This window comes from Temnothorax longispinosus, chromosome 6, assembly GCF_030848805.1.
Source record: "Temnothorax longispinosus isolate EJ_2023e chromosome 6, Tlon_JGU_v1, whole genome shotgun sequence".
NCBI lineage: Eukaryota > Metazoa > Arthropoda > Insecta > Hymenoptera > Formicidae > Temnothorax > Temnothorax longispinosus.
Window position 1 is genome coordinate 5,578,065 of NC_092363.1, and position 16,581 is coordinate 5,594,645.

Sequence of the window (16,581 nt, forward strand, 5' to 3'; positions counted from 1 at the left end):
GTTTGAGCAGACCGTTTTAAAATTTCCACTTTTTTGCGCGCGAAAATTATTTTCCGCAAAAATGAGAAATAATTTTCAGTCAAATATATCTTCGTTAAGCGGTAAAATATTAAAATGGGTATCTCTTTTTCCAATTTATTACTTTTACGCACGTGAGATTTGTGTAGATATATGCACAATGGAAAATTGCGCTTTGAGCTTGATGTGATAATTCTGATACATTAAAAGTCACATACATAATTTTAATATATTAAAGTCAATATTTATCGCGCGTTGTAATGCATGCATATTTAACGTACGTATCGTGGATTACGGTGCGAGTTCTCACACAGGAGGTGCTCGAGTAAAATTATTGCCGTCAGACTTAGAAAGGGGATGATAGGAATACTCTAGTGTGCTCTAAGTAAATCGGGCACTGGTGAAACGATCGTTCTGACACTTAAAAGACCATTAAGAACTTGATCCCTAGTTGTCATTCGTGAAAATTTATAATGTAATATAACGAACGTTACTTACAATACAAAATTTATTTCCCGAGTAAAAATTTTATATGAAGATGTAAAGTTAAGTAACAGGTGATTTATTTCCATATAATTCAGTTCGAAAAAGAAAAAGAAAAATCGTTTTCAGTCATTCGTAATTTGGAAATCGACGCTCTGATATTTTTCTCAAGTGAAAATATTCTGTAAATTAATTTAAAAATTTATGCGTAAAGAAAATATCGAGAAATATTTCGCACACATTCATGCAAATGTGAAATTACATTATTTATGCAAACCTATACGAGCATATAGCGCTCCGAACCTTACGTACATTGCGAGCTGGTTCGTATTAAATTTATATGGTTCAGAGAGCAACTCTGATAATCCACGTTCGAAACCGAAATTACGCGGAATATAACGTAGCGGAGGTTGGCGTTCAGTTTCGAATTATCGACCATTCTCGGGCGCATCGATAGAATCCATTGTTGGCTTGCACTCAAAGTGGAAGCGACATTCGCGGAGACGAGCGGAAGACTTTGGGCGATGAACGGATGGACATTCGGAATCGTGTACGAGCTTAGACTAACCCGCTCCTCTGCCGAAATGACCCCCGCTCTCTCGAGTCGAGGTTCGATGTGGCTTTCGGGGGGGACGAGATATCGCATTATTCCCGACTGAATGGGGTAAATCAGGGTCTCGTAGAGTTCCAACGTGGAATCGGCGGTTCTCTCGGATCGCTGATGTCGAGAGGATGAGGGTTAGCTGGCGGCAGCGGCTGCCTTGGGAATTCAATTATACCTACGGAACAATGGCACCCGCGCTGGTAATGAAGGGACCGTCGCCGGGAGGTCATCAGATTACGTGGTATTTACAATATATAAGCCGGATGGTTGGCGGATGAAGAGAGTTCCTGGCGGCATTTCTTTCTCGCAGTCCGACTCGCGTCCCCTTCCACGAAGCGCCGCATAAAGAGTTAATTCGTAAGACGGAGGTGGATTAGCGTCAATTTCTTAGATAGCTGTATGCGGAGAAAGCGGTTCATATCGCAAAGAGTCACTTCAGCACTTTCCTCCGCTGTGACCACGTCTTTTATTGCGCGATTTCGCGCGCATGCCGCTAATTAAAGATATGCATTCCATTTCGTCCCGCTACGTCGACGTCGATATAGTTTCTATCCGAGTTATTTATCGCAATGAACAAGTAGATAATCTTGCTTTGGCTCACACCCGGGAACAATTCCTCCGTGAATTTACATCGATAAACGCGACGCGCGCGTTACGACGCAACCCATTCGGTGCACTCTATACGCTGTAGCGCTGCAAATTGGATGAAATGGTAGCTGCGCGAACGCGCTACTCGTCGAGACCGTGTTACGCGATAACTCTTGACATTAACGTTGGTTTACGGCGGGTATTCGTTTGGGCAAACGCCTGAATAAATATCGGCTTAGCGCGAACGAGGTAGAGAAAATGTTGCGGAGCGGAAATATTTAGTCGTCTTTGACCAGGCCGGAGAGAGCGAGAGGGATTCGTAATTACGTTAAGGGTGAGAGAAAGCATGGGGGATAGTCTAACGGTCCTGGGTCTCTCGCTCGATCGACCATGCGTTTAGAACCGGGAATGGATTCTATCAATAACCTCTTTAAAACGGGCTAAATTCATCATCCGCCCTGTATTCGGCGGCCGTTCGCGTTCGTTTTCTACATTTCCTTTTCGTCCCTCGAAAGGAAGTTGCGACCGGGTTGCCATTCCCGCGCGAGGGGTTGCGGCGACACCCAAGCAAACTGATCCGAAGTAAATTATCGATCATAACCCTTTGATATGTAAGGAAAATTGAAAAGACACAAAGTTGTAAAAGCAACATTGTATTTTTATTCCGTGCTATTCAATTGTCGTATCTTAATTTGTTATTCCTTTCCGCGTTTCAATTACGAAGGCTAATCAGTTCCTTTGTCTGTGCCTAACGTCGTCAAGCAGTTGAAACACGCGAATGATTTATCCTCATTTCTCATTCGCGACGCAGTCGTGTATATTTTTCTCTTCTTGTCGTGCACGACAACGAGAAAGAAAAATATTTCTTTCGTACGGTATTTATGTGCGTTCTGTGAAATATGTTTAAAATATTCAGGACTTGTTTAGTGGAGAGTATTACCGCAACAAAAGAAATACAGAACGCTGTCGCTGCGACTCTCTCCTCTTTGTGCGTTGTTGAAGACCTGGGGATTGGAATTAACATGGGATCCGGAGTGCGTTTCCACTGAGGGAGAATCGGGTGTCTCGTTAATATGGATTTCACTAACGATCCGACTAATTTGTACGCTCTTTTTCATTCGGAAAGGTATCCCTCCGTAAAATAGTAAACGAGACGAAAATGCTGAAAAGACGTTGCAAGGACAAAGGATGCAACGAGGGATCAGTGTCCGCTGTACATCGACTGTGGATCCGCTCATCCGTGGAGAGCCTAGTGGTCGACTCAGCATACATTTGCATGTGAATGACCAGAAAGATGCTTAGATATTACGGATATGTCTCCTATGCGGCTCTTCTATTAGGCAGGTAGACGAGATAACGTCCGATGTCAAAAATATGAGGACAATTAGGTCACGAGAGGGGGAGAAAACATCTTGACGGGACGACAGCACGTGTCATTGCACCCTCGAGACATATTGATTAGCTATCTGATCCGACACATACATGGACTGCATTCCCAATCAAAAAGTTCCACAGCGATTTTAATAAATTTTATAAATGGAATTGGGACTATTAGGATATATAGTCTTATAGTTTGTATATAAATTGTTAGAAAACTCGTTAAATTATTATTGATTAATTCAACTCTGAAAACTAGCGCAAAAGAAAAGACATAGTCAAAAACTATAATAAAGTGTGATACTAAAATATCACTAAATTTTTTAAAGAAAAATATCGTCAAAAACGCTTTGTCTTAATTATTTTTTTCAATCTTTACTTTTTTATCATTTTATATGTAGGAGGAATGTTCTTTCTATATAAAGATACAATATTAATATAATTTCCTTGAGTTTTTAATGCGTTACCGCGCTTTATTCTAATTGTAAATTGGAGAGGTTACCGCTCTATCGATCGCTCTTGTACCAACTAGACGATGACACGATGGACACGACAAAGTCAAAACCTGGAATCGCGTAACTTGGACCGTCGATTAGGCGATCCGTACACGTCTGCATCGAGTCGTTTCCCCTCGTTAAGGAATGTAGGTGGATGAGAGGGCGAAGATGGCGTGCGGATTGCGGAAGCAGTCGCGAGCGTTTTCGCGCTTCGCAGCCGCAGCAGTTCGGAGTTGCCATTCGGAGCACGTAGATTGCTAACCTAACTTGTTTAGCGGTTTTAGCGGTATTTGATTAGTTGAGTGAATTTCCGAACTGTTTCAGACCGCCGCCCGTTCACTTGGGCGGGCTGGAAATCGGACGAGGACAAACCTTCGGTGAATTCGATAGATACACGGAGATATCGGTGACGCGTCTCTCCCGTAAAGTAAAATCGTTCACCGCCGGGAGGAGCCGGGAGATGTATTTCTACGTTATATTTTAGAACGTAATATTATCGAACGGAATTGGCTTACCTTGCGAGTAGTTCATGTCCTTCTTTCATGTACCTCGATAGTCACTCCTTGTCGGAGTCGCGGTTATACAGGGACAAATCTTCACCTGGAATAAGCGAATAATTGAATTAGGAATGTAAAACTGAGAATAGCTTATTAAATTTAGAGATGATTAAAATTAGAGTGAAATCGATACATGTGAAAAATCATACATGATTTTAATATAACTTCGAACGTATATAAGGCACGACAGAGAAAAAAATAAAGTTTCCAAACAATTTCATTTGTAAAGGAAATGGGAAGATATATATTTACACATAAAGAGAGAGTGCTTCATCGACGATCACAAAACTAGAATACGACATGTAGTACGTTGATTCGATCGTAGGTAGGTAATCGTACGTCTCTCTCTCGCGCGGCGCGGTATAACATAGGAATTCTCGGTATTCGAATTATATTCAGGCGTTACTATGGTTGACGACGTTGGATCAAAGATAATATTGGTTCGCAGTCAGAAAATGGATCGAGTGTTATATCCGTGTTCGAAGTTCGCTCTTCGCGACCGCAGCGATTTCGAGGACGATAGCCGAATGTGAAATAAAGAGGATATTCGGCGGCGGTGGCGGCGACGGCGACGACGACGCTGACCCTTGCGAGTAAATTAGTTCCGGAAACTATTTCCAAGCCGGTTTAACGTCCGACGTATAACCAGCAATCCCTCGTACGTAAGCTCGGAAACTCCCCTCGCCCATAATGCCGCCGAGCACATTCTGAAAACGTATAACTGAGGCAATCCTTTTTTGACGATGGCGAACGAAACGTTGCGTGATTTAAATGAGATATCAGTCGTAACGTGCTTCTTTATTGTTCGAAGACGGCCGAATTTAATTAACGTTATCTTAGAAGATATAATTTTACATTAATTTTTTTTAACAAAAATTATAAATGTGCGAAAATGTGACGATACCGGGGTAAACATAGATTACACGCAGTTATCGACTAAATAACGCTGGAATATTGCTTCCCTTTTCAACGATTGGAAATCAAGAGGAGGGGTGGTTACGTAGAACCGCCAAAGTCCGTTAGCAGCCTGCAATATACGAGGACTTATTACATAACTGAGCCAATTTTACCGCAAACGGTTTGTCCATCTGGCGAACTAATTAGCAACTTGCTATACAGAACAGTGCGGGCGCTCTAATAACGGTACGCGTATCGGCCGCGTTTTATTCGACGTATATGTAAGCCATAACACACTTGTAATTTCCTCCTAACACCCAGCGTTAATTGCGTTACCGATTTATACGACCGATAATAATCCTTTCGCGTTACTCTTTACTGTCGATTCGTAGCGCTCCGCAGCGGAAAATACGCGAGTAGACCGCACGATTGATACGACCGCTATTTCCAAATTATCCATAATTATATTGCGCGTTGAACCGTGAATGCGCCTTATTAGCAAACATCCTGGCAATGTGAGTCAGCAAAGTAACTTGGAATACCTCTTGAATATCGCAGAATTAATTGCAACATCTCGTCAAACTTTCGCGAGACGTTAATAAATCATATTCGTTGCCGTCGAGTAATAGATTAGTTTCGGGATTGTAGGTCTGAGAAAATTTCAACAATTAACGCGCAAATATAAAAGACAAAATTCGCGATAAAACTCGACGTTCGATAATAGATTTAAAAGCTTTATGAGCAGTTCACTTACGTTCTATTATTTCTTTCGAGAACTCGGGGTTACAGGTAGAAGATGAGAGTTAAAAAATGTATGTTAACGTGGAAGAAAATATCGCGATTCTTCGGAAAATATCACGACTCTTCGCGATAGAGTAAATTCGTCCAACATGTCTATTTGGGGATATTTATTCATCGTGACGGATTTCGCTTTATCGCGCGATTGCGCGCGGGGAGGGAGAAACAATTAGAGTAAAGTGGCCAAAGTTTTCTCAGCAAATATCACTTACGAAAATACAATCGAGACTCGTCGCAATCGAAGGATGCATTGTGGGACCGTGGAAAATGGCGGTCGGAAATAATCGGATAATGTCGCTCGCGCTAGGACGTCGGGATGAGATGGGGTAGTCGGGGAAAACGGGAAAATAAGAGAAGGGAAAGACACTCACGGATACGATTCGATACGCTTAAGATAAATTGATACGAGATGGATTATGAACGAAATATATATACGGCTGTTATGAAGCACGACGAATTGGTCAACCATTTGGAAGTAACAGTCGATGAAGGAAGCAAGGACTGCTGTTAGGAGATTATTTTTGCTTTGAAAGATGTATAGATATATACGATGTGTAGAATATTGTTTCCAAAAAGAATCTTAAAGCTTTGAAAAAAAATTTAGAAAGAAAATATTTTCTTTTACGCGGGGATATTTTAGAATATAGCAGAAATAGTGATTAATTACACGAAAGAAGTAGCAGCATTTTTTGTAGCATTTATTCAAAAAACATTATCTGTTTAATATTACCGCAGAAGCGAAAGAACGAAATGCAAATTTAAATTTCTAGTAATACCAATTCTAGTAGTACAATTTTGGTTATATTAATTTAAACATTAGCCAGACGACGCTACACACTGTCGCGCGAGAACGTTGCATCCGAGAATGAGCATTTCAAAGATCGAATAAGGGAATATCTCGCGCGAGAAATTTCGCCGAAGGTGCGGATCGATCAATTTTCATGAATCTTCGAGAGGCAGCGAGTTCCGAAGGTACTTGCGAAATGAATTCACGGAAGACGGGTGGGATTCTTTATCGGGTTGGCTATTCCCAGCAGTATATGGGCGAATAAGGTCCGACCATTTGCAGAATAAAAGGTCCGGGAGAGAGGGGTAACGTCAGGGAGGGGTAACGTCAGGTATGTATCGGTACAACCCGATAGAGCCAATGCACATCGCGCGGCCGCTGACGTGCGACCGAGGGATAAATTGAATTATCATAAAGAAATTGCGTCCGAATATTTCATCCGGTTTGTACGTTGAACGCCGGCTAGTAGATGAGAAGGCGTCGATAGCTTTTCCAATATCGTCGCGAGCCGCACCGGGCGCCTGGGCACCGGGAATTTTAAGAATGGAGACTTTTCCTTCGGTACCTCTCGGCACACGGACGTGCACAAACACGCGCTCTAAATCCTATACGTACGATATTTACACTCCTGCGAGGAGCCGGCGGAAGAATCGCGAAGGAGAAAAAGAGAAATCGGTTTGCACTTCGAATCTTTATCACAATGTCAATTGTCTGCACCGTTTCTCGGAACGAGAATGTACAGGTTGAAAAACTGTCTTGAACAAGTAAAGTCAATTTAGTCGTAAGTATTCTTGAATCTGTTCCGACTTCACTTTAACCATACACGCACGCGTGGCAAGCATGATCTGGAAATTTGGAAACTTATCGTCGACGAATCTACTGGATTTATCTTATTCCTCGATTGGAATCCTAAATTCTTCGCTCGAACTAGTTGTAAAATTTTAATAATAATGAATTAGCTTATATTTATTTCAGATTAGATCGTAAAAGATTTAATCGTCGTTAATAAATTCGAAGAATTACGATGCTATACAAATGCAATAACTGACAGATGTAAATTTGCATGAATTGAATTGATACCATCCTAGTGTATATTCATATATAACCGCATATGATATGTATTCGGATACCTCGGCATATCGATATATCGCTTAATTTTAACTACATGAACGGCGTATATAATGTAAGCCCAATATCCTAGGACCTGCATACAAGCGGACGCCATACGTTGCAGCCTGAGCACGGGCATCAAATACCCGACACCGCCATTATACGCTCATTTCAGGTTAATACTCGACTGATGCTGCTACATCAATCTAACGACTGACGGTGTCGGACATTAAAGTTGGCCGCCGTTGAGGGCTACATTGCCGAACGCATTGTCGGTCTTTACAAGATTACCGCGCAAAGTAAACGAGAAATATTGTCTAATTGAAATGTCGAAACTATATCAAAAATAAAATGAAATGATGTTTATTCGCGTCATTTATAGAATCTTTTTCCTAAGAAGATTTTAAAACTTTTAGGTATTAATATCCTACGTTTTGTGCCGTGCACTGGAGATGTGAATTAATATTCTAATTGACTTTTATGTCGATACAATTGAATTTTATGTCAATAATCATTATTTTGCCTTTTTATCTCTTCAGTCTTCGCCATATTCCAGAATTGATGCAAAAATAACGACATTTTCAGGCAATTAAAATTAAATCTTATTGTTACATTCTAACTCTTGTATTCTCCTTACAATTAAATTAAAATGACATTAAAATGCGAAATATAAATTGAACGATAATAAATCATTGAATATTCATACATATATTCTGCTGCAACTATAACAATTGCTAACGAGATAATCTAGTAGCACATACAGTTTCCATAAGCTTCCTCTTGTATTGGCATTGTGACGCTGCAGCGGACAGACTGGATACAAACTCGCTAGGAAAAAGGAAAAAAAATTAGAGTGAGTTCAAAGGTCGTCTCGTAAACGAGTCATTTCGAAGCCTCTTTCCCCCGTTGTCGGCGTTTCTCTCCGTGCATTGCCGCGAGCTCGCCACCGAGGAAATAACTGCAAGTCGTAAAGTCTCGCAAACCGCCCCTTCGAAAGTCGCCGCCGCCGCTGCCGCCAAGCCTCACCGCTGCGAACGCCTCGTGTACACCCGCGCTCGTAATTCGTAATTTAATTTCAGAATCCGCCGACTTGGCCGGCGAAGTTAGCGTGTGGCTGCGTGGCACATGTGTGCGAGAACGTGAGTCACTGCCGGGTGCAAAAACCGAGCGAATCGTTAAGTAGCCGCGCACCCACGAAATCGCGTACGAGCAAATGTCACGTGTGTATGTGGGTGTGTAGGTGTAGTATGGGGCCGGGCGCGTATATCGGGACGCGTCATGAACCCTCCGGGGGAGCGCCAAGGGGATGCGAGTTGCATCCAATTCATCATCGCTCACCCTTTGTGTCGCTCGCGCCGGCGACGCGGTTGTCCCGTCGGATTGCGCGAACGGGAGAAAGTAAATTCGTCACGGTATATACGATTTGTATCGCCGTCTCTCGCAATTCGCGCGAGTGATTTCTTAAGGAATCCCGTCCGCGATTTAATGCACAGGAATTTCATATTGCTATAACGATGACACTTTTGTCTGAGTAGTTGGGTTCTCAAGATTTATCTATCCAAGTCTCGCAAGTTAGCAATCACAAAGAGCAATGTTGGAGACAGACAATATAGTGATTGTTTGAAAGAAAAGGATTTGCAAGTTGTGCAAGCGATTAATTAAGAATACAGACACGTAACGGTATATCTTGTAATTTTTCTTATTATGCAGAAATATGATTTGGAATTTAATTAGCCGAATTTTTCATCTTAAAAATTATAATATTGTAAGTAATGATTTTCCATTAAATTATCGCTAAAATAACATTAGTTGCAAATAAAAAAAAATCGATTTTTGTTAAAGAATTTATACAAAATATGTTTAACAAATTAAATACAATTCTTGTCAATTTGTGTACAAGAATTTAATTGATCAACAATTACGTAGTAATTATGCGCGAATCCTCGAATTAGATTTATACCTAGGTATATAGAATTACATTATCGGATTAGCGTTTTGCTGTTTTATCAAACGCACCGTGTTGCCGTTTTATTATTAATATTGCAATGGGTCTGCCGCGTTAACTATAGTTGGTCCAGATTTCGTAAAGTTATTAGGGGTTTGCTGCGGATGCAGCTTTATTATCTCATTCGGTTTAGGGCGCGCGGGTGTACCGAAAGGCATACCTGATTAAGAATGCACCCTTCTAACGGTGTCCATGACCCGCGGTTAGGGCTGGTGACATTAATAGCAAGCGCCGCCGACGATCCAACCCCAAGGCTTACCGACGTCTTATATTTAATTCAACGCCGCCGCTAATTCACTCCAGCGCATATTCAATTATTTTAGGATACGCGGAATGTAACGTCTTTATTGTTAGAATTTTCGCTTTATCACGGCCAGAACAGTGGCGAGTGAAAGCTCATTTGTCACGATGTAACGATGTGTCAACAAGCTGATTAAATTAAATGTTAGCGTGCCTCATATTAACGTTGCAGCGTCAATCCTTCAAGGAAAGGATTCTCTTAATTTTCATTATCGATGATTAAAATTCAGGAAACCTTTCAATATTTTTAATTATTGTAGGAAAGTAACAATTATTAATCCATTTATTTAAAATATAAGGGGATAAGATATTAAACAGGCATGAAATAAGTGTGTTGACGTGTGTGTTACGCGCTTCTGTCTTACGCAACATATCATTATCACATATCATACAAGCTTATAAGCCTGCGATATCTTATCACACATCACTGGCGTCATTAACGTTATTTCGTTTGTTACCAGGTTTGAACCTTGAAATAAGCAGCAACATATATCGCGGCGAGTATATTGCAACGGTTGAGCAATGGAGTACCGTGCTGTGTCACCGAGCCGATATTTTTCTCGCCGAGATTATCCCTTCAGGGGTGGCTCGTTTTTTACGCGTCGCAACTCGTCGATCTTACTCCTCCCTCCCTCCCCCTCCCCCGAAAATAAGCACGTATCGCACGTGGAAGAAGAACGAGAGCGGGAAGAGAAGATGGTGAGAATGGAAGGGCCCAAAAAGATGATTACGCTCACCATTTCAGTCGCTCTGTAAGGTAGCCCCCTCCCCGCCTTTTCTTTGCGCTTGCCTTCCCGACACAAATGCTTTCCCTTTGTATTCGCCCCAACTCGATATCGTTTCGCTGGCGCCTTCCACTTCGCAGCGATTTCCAGACGGCGCGAGGAAGTGTCTGGCGGAATACTAATTCAGGATCGCAAATTTACAGCTTCTTAATTTCGTAGGCAGCTTTATAAAACGAACTGGGCGCGCGGTGGTCCGGCATGCCGAACCGAAACGTAACGACTTCGGTATCCGCTTCCTCGCTTCCTTCCTCCGCGCTATTACGCTCAATCTCTCGCGCTTTCGTTCCTTTTGCTTCCCCTCTCTCCTTAACCCCTTTCCTCACTCCTTTCTCCGTCCATTTTTTCTCCCTTCTACAGAATACTAATCGTACGGCTCTGGAATAATCAAAGTCGTGCTGGGGAAGCGTGACCGGGGAAGCCGAAGCGTTCACCAAGCGGACGAAGCATCGGCTTTCCTGCTCGCGACATCCCCTTCTTTACTTACAATTTCGCATTTGTGATTCTCGCCGTTGCAATTGAAATCTCTTTCAGAGACATTAATGCCACTGAAGAGTAATTCGCATATAATGTGGTAATTATATTATTATCCCTAACTGAATTGATCATTGTGCTCGTGAAGAAACGGGAGAATCATATTCTGCCAAAAATACGAGCGTATATTATGTACTTACGTATATGCACTCACGTTATATGTATAAATTCGTATGCGAGAGTAATACGTTCATACATCACCGTCAGAGAATTATGCACTCTCAGATGCCGCAATAATTGAGGCGAATAAACGCATTAACATTTTCAAAGTGGAGATATCGTGGAAGCTTCCATTTTTCTATTCGTCCGCTTTTCCGAGGGCGGATACGGCTCGCCCGCCGAGAAACGAACAAAATTTCAGTCGCTATAGCATTACCGAGGAGAAACGATTCCGCCGCTCTCGCTCAATTATTTCAGGGCACTCGCGGGTACATGCGTACGTTACGGAGTGATGGATGACGCGCTCAAAAACCTTCCCGTCGCCGTCTCGCGCCCCCTCAGGCCGGCTCACTCACACCCTCCGCCGCCGCGCGCCGTACCCTTGCGTGACTCTCCCACCACGGGGGATACCGCTTGAATAATTACCCCCACGGCGCACTAAACCCGCGTCTGACTACGTGAAATCCGAGCACTGAATTCGCCAGACCACGTCTGCCGTACTTTAAGGCCGTGCCTCGCTGGTACTTTAAGGGCGAGTCTCTAATTAATACGCGCTGACCGTGCCGGCTGCTGACCAGTTTCGCAAATTTTGCCGCGTTTCGCCGAAATGTAAATCGTTTCTTTGGACGTCGAGGGCTTCGTTAATCAAAGGCGAATGCCTGATCTGCTCCGCCAAGAGCGAACGGTTTCTGAAACGTCACGACGATTAAATGGAAAACGAAAGGGAAATGCGGGTTTATGGACCTTACGAGAAGATCATAATTTTTGCTGATAACGTAATAACATATCACTAAAATTAATAATATTACAGTTATGTCTCATTGTTTAAATATTAATGGAATTATTTGTTCTTCACTAAGATTATACATCAAACACATCATAATTATAATTATGCGATTGAAATGTCAGAAGCCTAAATCAGTTTCATTTGGTAACTGTAATTTCTGTTCAAGTTTTAGGGTGATCGCAAGGGGTTTCATAACGAAGGGCTGTATATACATGGCGATCAAAGCAATCGGTATCGCGGTGTCCTCGGCTATACCAGGGGTGCTCGTAACTGGAAATTCGATTTTGTGTGGGAGCCTTTTTTTCAATCAGTGTTATCGGCCAGTTCGGCAATTTCATCATCAAAGGGTGAATGAGGAGGGGGAGCGTGGTAGCGAGTAAGGGTGAGAGACAGGTGTAGAGAAGGAGACAGAGCCGCGCGGGATAAAACACACGCGGGTTGACGTCAAGCGATTCAGCTCTTGCCTCCTCTTTCGTCGGGGTTGAAAAAGGACTGGCGACGGTTTAGCGGAGGGCTGCAACCTTCTAGACTCGAAGTCTCGGCACGTCGCCGATGAATGGTCTGACGAGACTCTGCGAGACTTTGCGAGACAATCACTGGGGAAATCTGGGGCCCTGCTGATCTACCCTTCGTCCTCGACTACCTCTCTCTCCTCTTCTCCTCTTCGCCTTCTCTTATTCCGTTTCTCTCCCTCTTTCTCTATTTTGTCCCTCGTGCGACGCGTCCCGCGACTTCGTCTTGCACCCTTTCATTTCCCGAGACACCGTTGTCTCTGTCTCCCCCGACTCGGTCTCACGTGTATGGCAGCGGTGACATTTAATCGTACGAACGAGTCGCGATTAAATTTCTCGCTTGCGCTGGAAGATCTCCCGAGTTACTGGCCTCAAGGTGCGACGCGACCTTTCTAAAGAAAATTGCTACGAGTGTATATACTTCGACGAACGACTTTAGGAACTATTAAGCTAAAAATGTGGGTGGGATCTAGGGTGACAGGTTGCTGCGGACATATCTTGGAAATACGAATAAAATTTTATTCGCGCAGGTCGCCACGTTCGATTTATCTATTTTTTTATTTCGAATTCTGCTTTACGCCGGCTATCAATAAAATAAATATGTGATTCAAATATATATTTACATATTTACATAAGCGGACGTTTAGCAAAGACGGTGCCCTTTGCATTTCCACGCGCCGCTCTCCCGCAATTCATCGTCCTAACAACGTATTCCTTTTCGTTCGAGGGTAAGCCAGGGTGCTACCCTACTCTCTAATTCTCATTGATTCTCCGGCTAGCTAGTCGCTGAGGCGGAAAATTAAAACTCTGGTTTCCTTGATCACGCCACGTCGAAATAAACAGAACACACGACGCGACTCGTAAATAGATACTTTTTCTTTCTTTGCCGATAAAACGTCCCGCGTATCTACTTCCTTCTACTCTCGTGGAATACTTTGGTCGGGATTCGAGACGTTTCTGAACATCCTGAATCGCTGAATTTGCTTCTAAATAAAACCGTGGAGAGCTTGAGAGTAACACAAATGCCCGATTAGATTGCGTTTAGAGTTCAGGATTGCGTGATATCGATCCTTTAAATGTGCATTACAAATAATATATATTTCAACAAAATAATGCCATTATTAATACGGGTTTCGTATTTCAGCCAAAAATTTCGCTTGAACATATGCAAAGTTAATTTCATCGAAATTATTTATCGAGGATTTAAAGTTCAGAAATATTTCAAGTTAAGCGGAATATATTTAACATGTCTTTCAATACAAAATGTTTTATTTAATCAATCGATTTGTTGCACACATTTTATGCTATATTCATCAAATATTTTTACTTCGTATAAAATTGAATATATCCATCGTATACCTTTATATACAGTACCCAACCTATTCGTCGATACAATTGATTTCACTGTTCATTTCCTCTACTTACAAAAAAAGAACGCTCGAAAACGTTCCGCCACGGAGCAGTCTTCCGTATTCCGGTAACGTCGATAATGAGTGCAATTAGCACGCCTAGGCGATGAGGCAACCGCGTGAACAACCGACTCGATTATCGAGTACGCTCGTTCAACTTGTTTCACGCTTTGCGAGTCGAGGCTATCGGGAAATGAGCCATTCATGCCGTGCGGTTGTAAGAAGAGAAAGGTAGAAAACGGTGGTCCCGCTTAACATCTTCATCGTCATAAAGGTATCTTCACAATGGCGTAATGACCGATCACGCGATATTTATTCATTGATTGACGAAAGTGACGCGAGCAGTGACAATTTGAAGGGAAGACAATGCGTTCGCCCTTATCTCGCTACTTTTCTACCTATTTTTCTTTCCTCTCCTCGTCCTCGTCCGTCTCTACAAGTACCGTAATCCGACACTGCGGTTTGACTGCCTGCAAACCTGAGTGAGAATCTACAGGCCTTCCGCGAAGGTATCCTCTTCCATGGACCACGTCGTTACGCAAGCATCAAGTATCCCTTCGAACGAATTTTCGAGGAAAATACCCCGACCGTCAGCTTCGCATACAACGACGACGTTGGCTGGGACGTTGAAGGAAGAAGATTGGATCGGAACAAACACAAGAAAAGTATATAATTGTGTGTCGAAGGATATAGACTTGAGGAAATGCCGATGAGTTTGTGAATCAACATCAATTTAGGAGATCGATACGTGTTTTATTCTTGCGTTATATTTTTCTTATGTTAACTTGAATAAGAAATCAGACACTATAAAATTTCAAATTAAAATACTTCATTGAATTCTCCGATTTTCTTGCTGTGCAATTTGCATGCAAATCGACGTTACATAGTTGTTTCAATAATCATAGATTATACACTACGTTTTCGAATGCCAACCACTTGCCGGACGATCGATGCTTGTTTCGACGAAACGATGCAAGCCATTACTGTTAAGCTCCTCCCAGGTGAAATGCACTTTAACGTTGCGACGCAGCGACCCTTTTTGCAGCACTACGGATAGGACAAAAGGGAAAGAAACGAACGATGTAGAAAATAAAAGAAGGGACTGGAGAGAGTGCCGGTAAAGTAAGGCAAGGTGTATGTATTTCGCATACTCTGTACATGCGTCGTGACAACAAAGAAAATTAAGAACTTGCAGCAATAAATCAGTTTGTGGAATATGAATGGAGAAACGCAAAAATTTATCCGCGGCATGATGAAAATTTTTTAGAGTAATTTTATTCGTCTTTGAAAGGTTAAAAAAAAATTATTTAACGTGAGAAAATGATAACGAGGGTAGCTACAACTGTTAACATAGCTAAACTTCAGTCCATTTTTCATGTTTTGAGGTCTGTCGAATGGTTGCACTACTGTGTCTGTACATTTTCTCCCAAAATCCTTCTCCTTTGTGCTCTATAACACACTTCCGCGCCTCTCCATCCCTCGGGGCATTTTGCAGCAAAGAAATATGAGAGCGTTTGTAACATGGCGATCGAGGTAACTCTACAATTTTTATACATAAAATCGTAAACCTTCCTTGTTTGCGGATATCCTGAATATTTATTCTTCTTTGTTCTACGCTTTTGTTTCCGTTTCCACTATGAACTTCCTTTGGCAAGTCTCTGCGCGATGTGGATTTGACTTTTCAAGAATGTCGATAGAGAACTAAAATCAACTGGCAAAGGAATCGACATCTAAGATATTGCACTGTTCTTTGAGTTCTACTAGTGATTTATTGCAAGAGATTTCCTCTGTGCCGTGTGATCTTATATTTTAAATAAAACTTGAATAGACTAATCGCGTGATGGAAAATTAGCGAGCGACTAAAAAAAATCAACTTCATTTACATATTATAAATAATATTCTATGTATAAATATATATATATATATATATATATATATATATATATGTGTGTGTGTGTGTGTCATATACAAGTATATTATAAAATAATCTCGAGGATATCTTCAATAGGTATTTAAAAGATTGATAACAATAAATGCAAACATAAACTGAAAACGAATAAAATGTTTTTCAACAAATATTACAATCGATGGACTATTTCTTCCGATACGTCCAGTCAGTACATCTTATTCGGATTGCGCAGAATATTCGGTCCAGGATAACAAATCGGTCGAATTGGAGAAATATATATATATATATATATATATATATATATACACACACACACACACACACATCACATATACGTATTCGAGAAGCTGCTGTGGCTCCGGTCCTATGCAAATCCAGAAAATACCAAGCTTGTAATATTCGTCGAAACGTCCATTCTTGCAAAGGGTTCTATTTAAAATCGATTCGACTTGCCTTTCGACTTCATTT

The 16,581-nt window shown here is 41.8% G+C and overlaps 1 protein-coding gene and 1 long non-coding RNA gene across 8 annotated transcripts in view; one reads left to right on the forward strand and one right to left on the reverse strand.

The window, feature by feature from the left end:
• The window catches only part of Ten-m (teneurin transmembrane protein Ten-m), a 520,735-nt gene that overhangs the window by 365,731 nt on the left and 138,423 nt on the right, over window positions 1-16,581 (reverse strand). For all 7 annotated transcript variants that reach the window (XM_071781862.1, XM_071781853.1, XM_071781856.1 and 4 more), the window contains exon 2: window positions 4,083-4,167. In XM_071781862.1, coding sequence (XP_071637963.1) covers window positions 4,083-4,098 — 16 coding nt within the window. In that variant the 5' untranslated portion in view covers window positions 4,099-4,167. The remainder of the gene's footprint in view (window positions 1-4,082; window positions 4,168-16,581) is intronic.
• The window catches only part of LOC139815181 (uncharacterized), an 83,757-nt gene that overhangs the window by 59,763 nt on the left and 7,413 nt on the right, over window positions 1-16,581 (forward strand). The gene's annotated exons all lie outside the window — the stretch shown is intronic.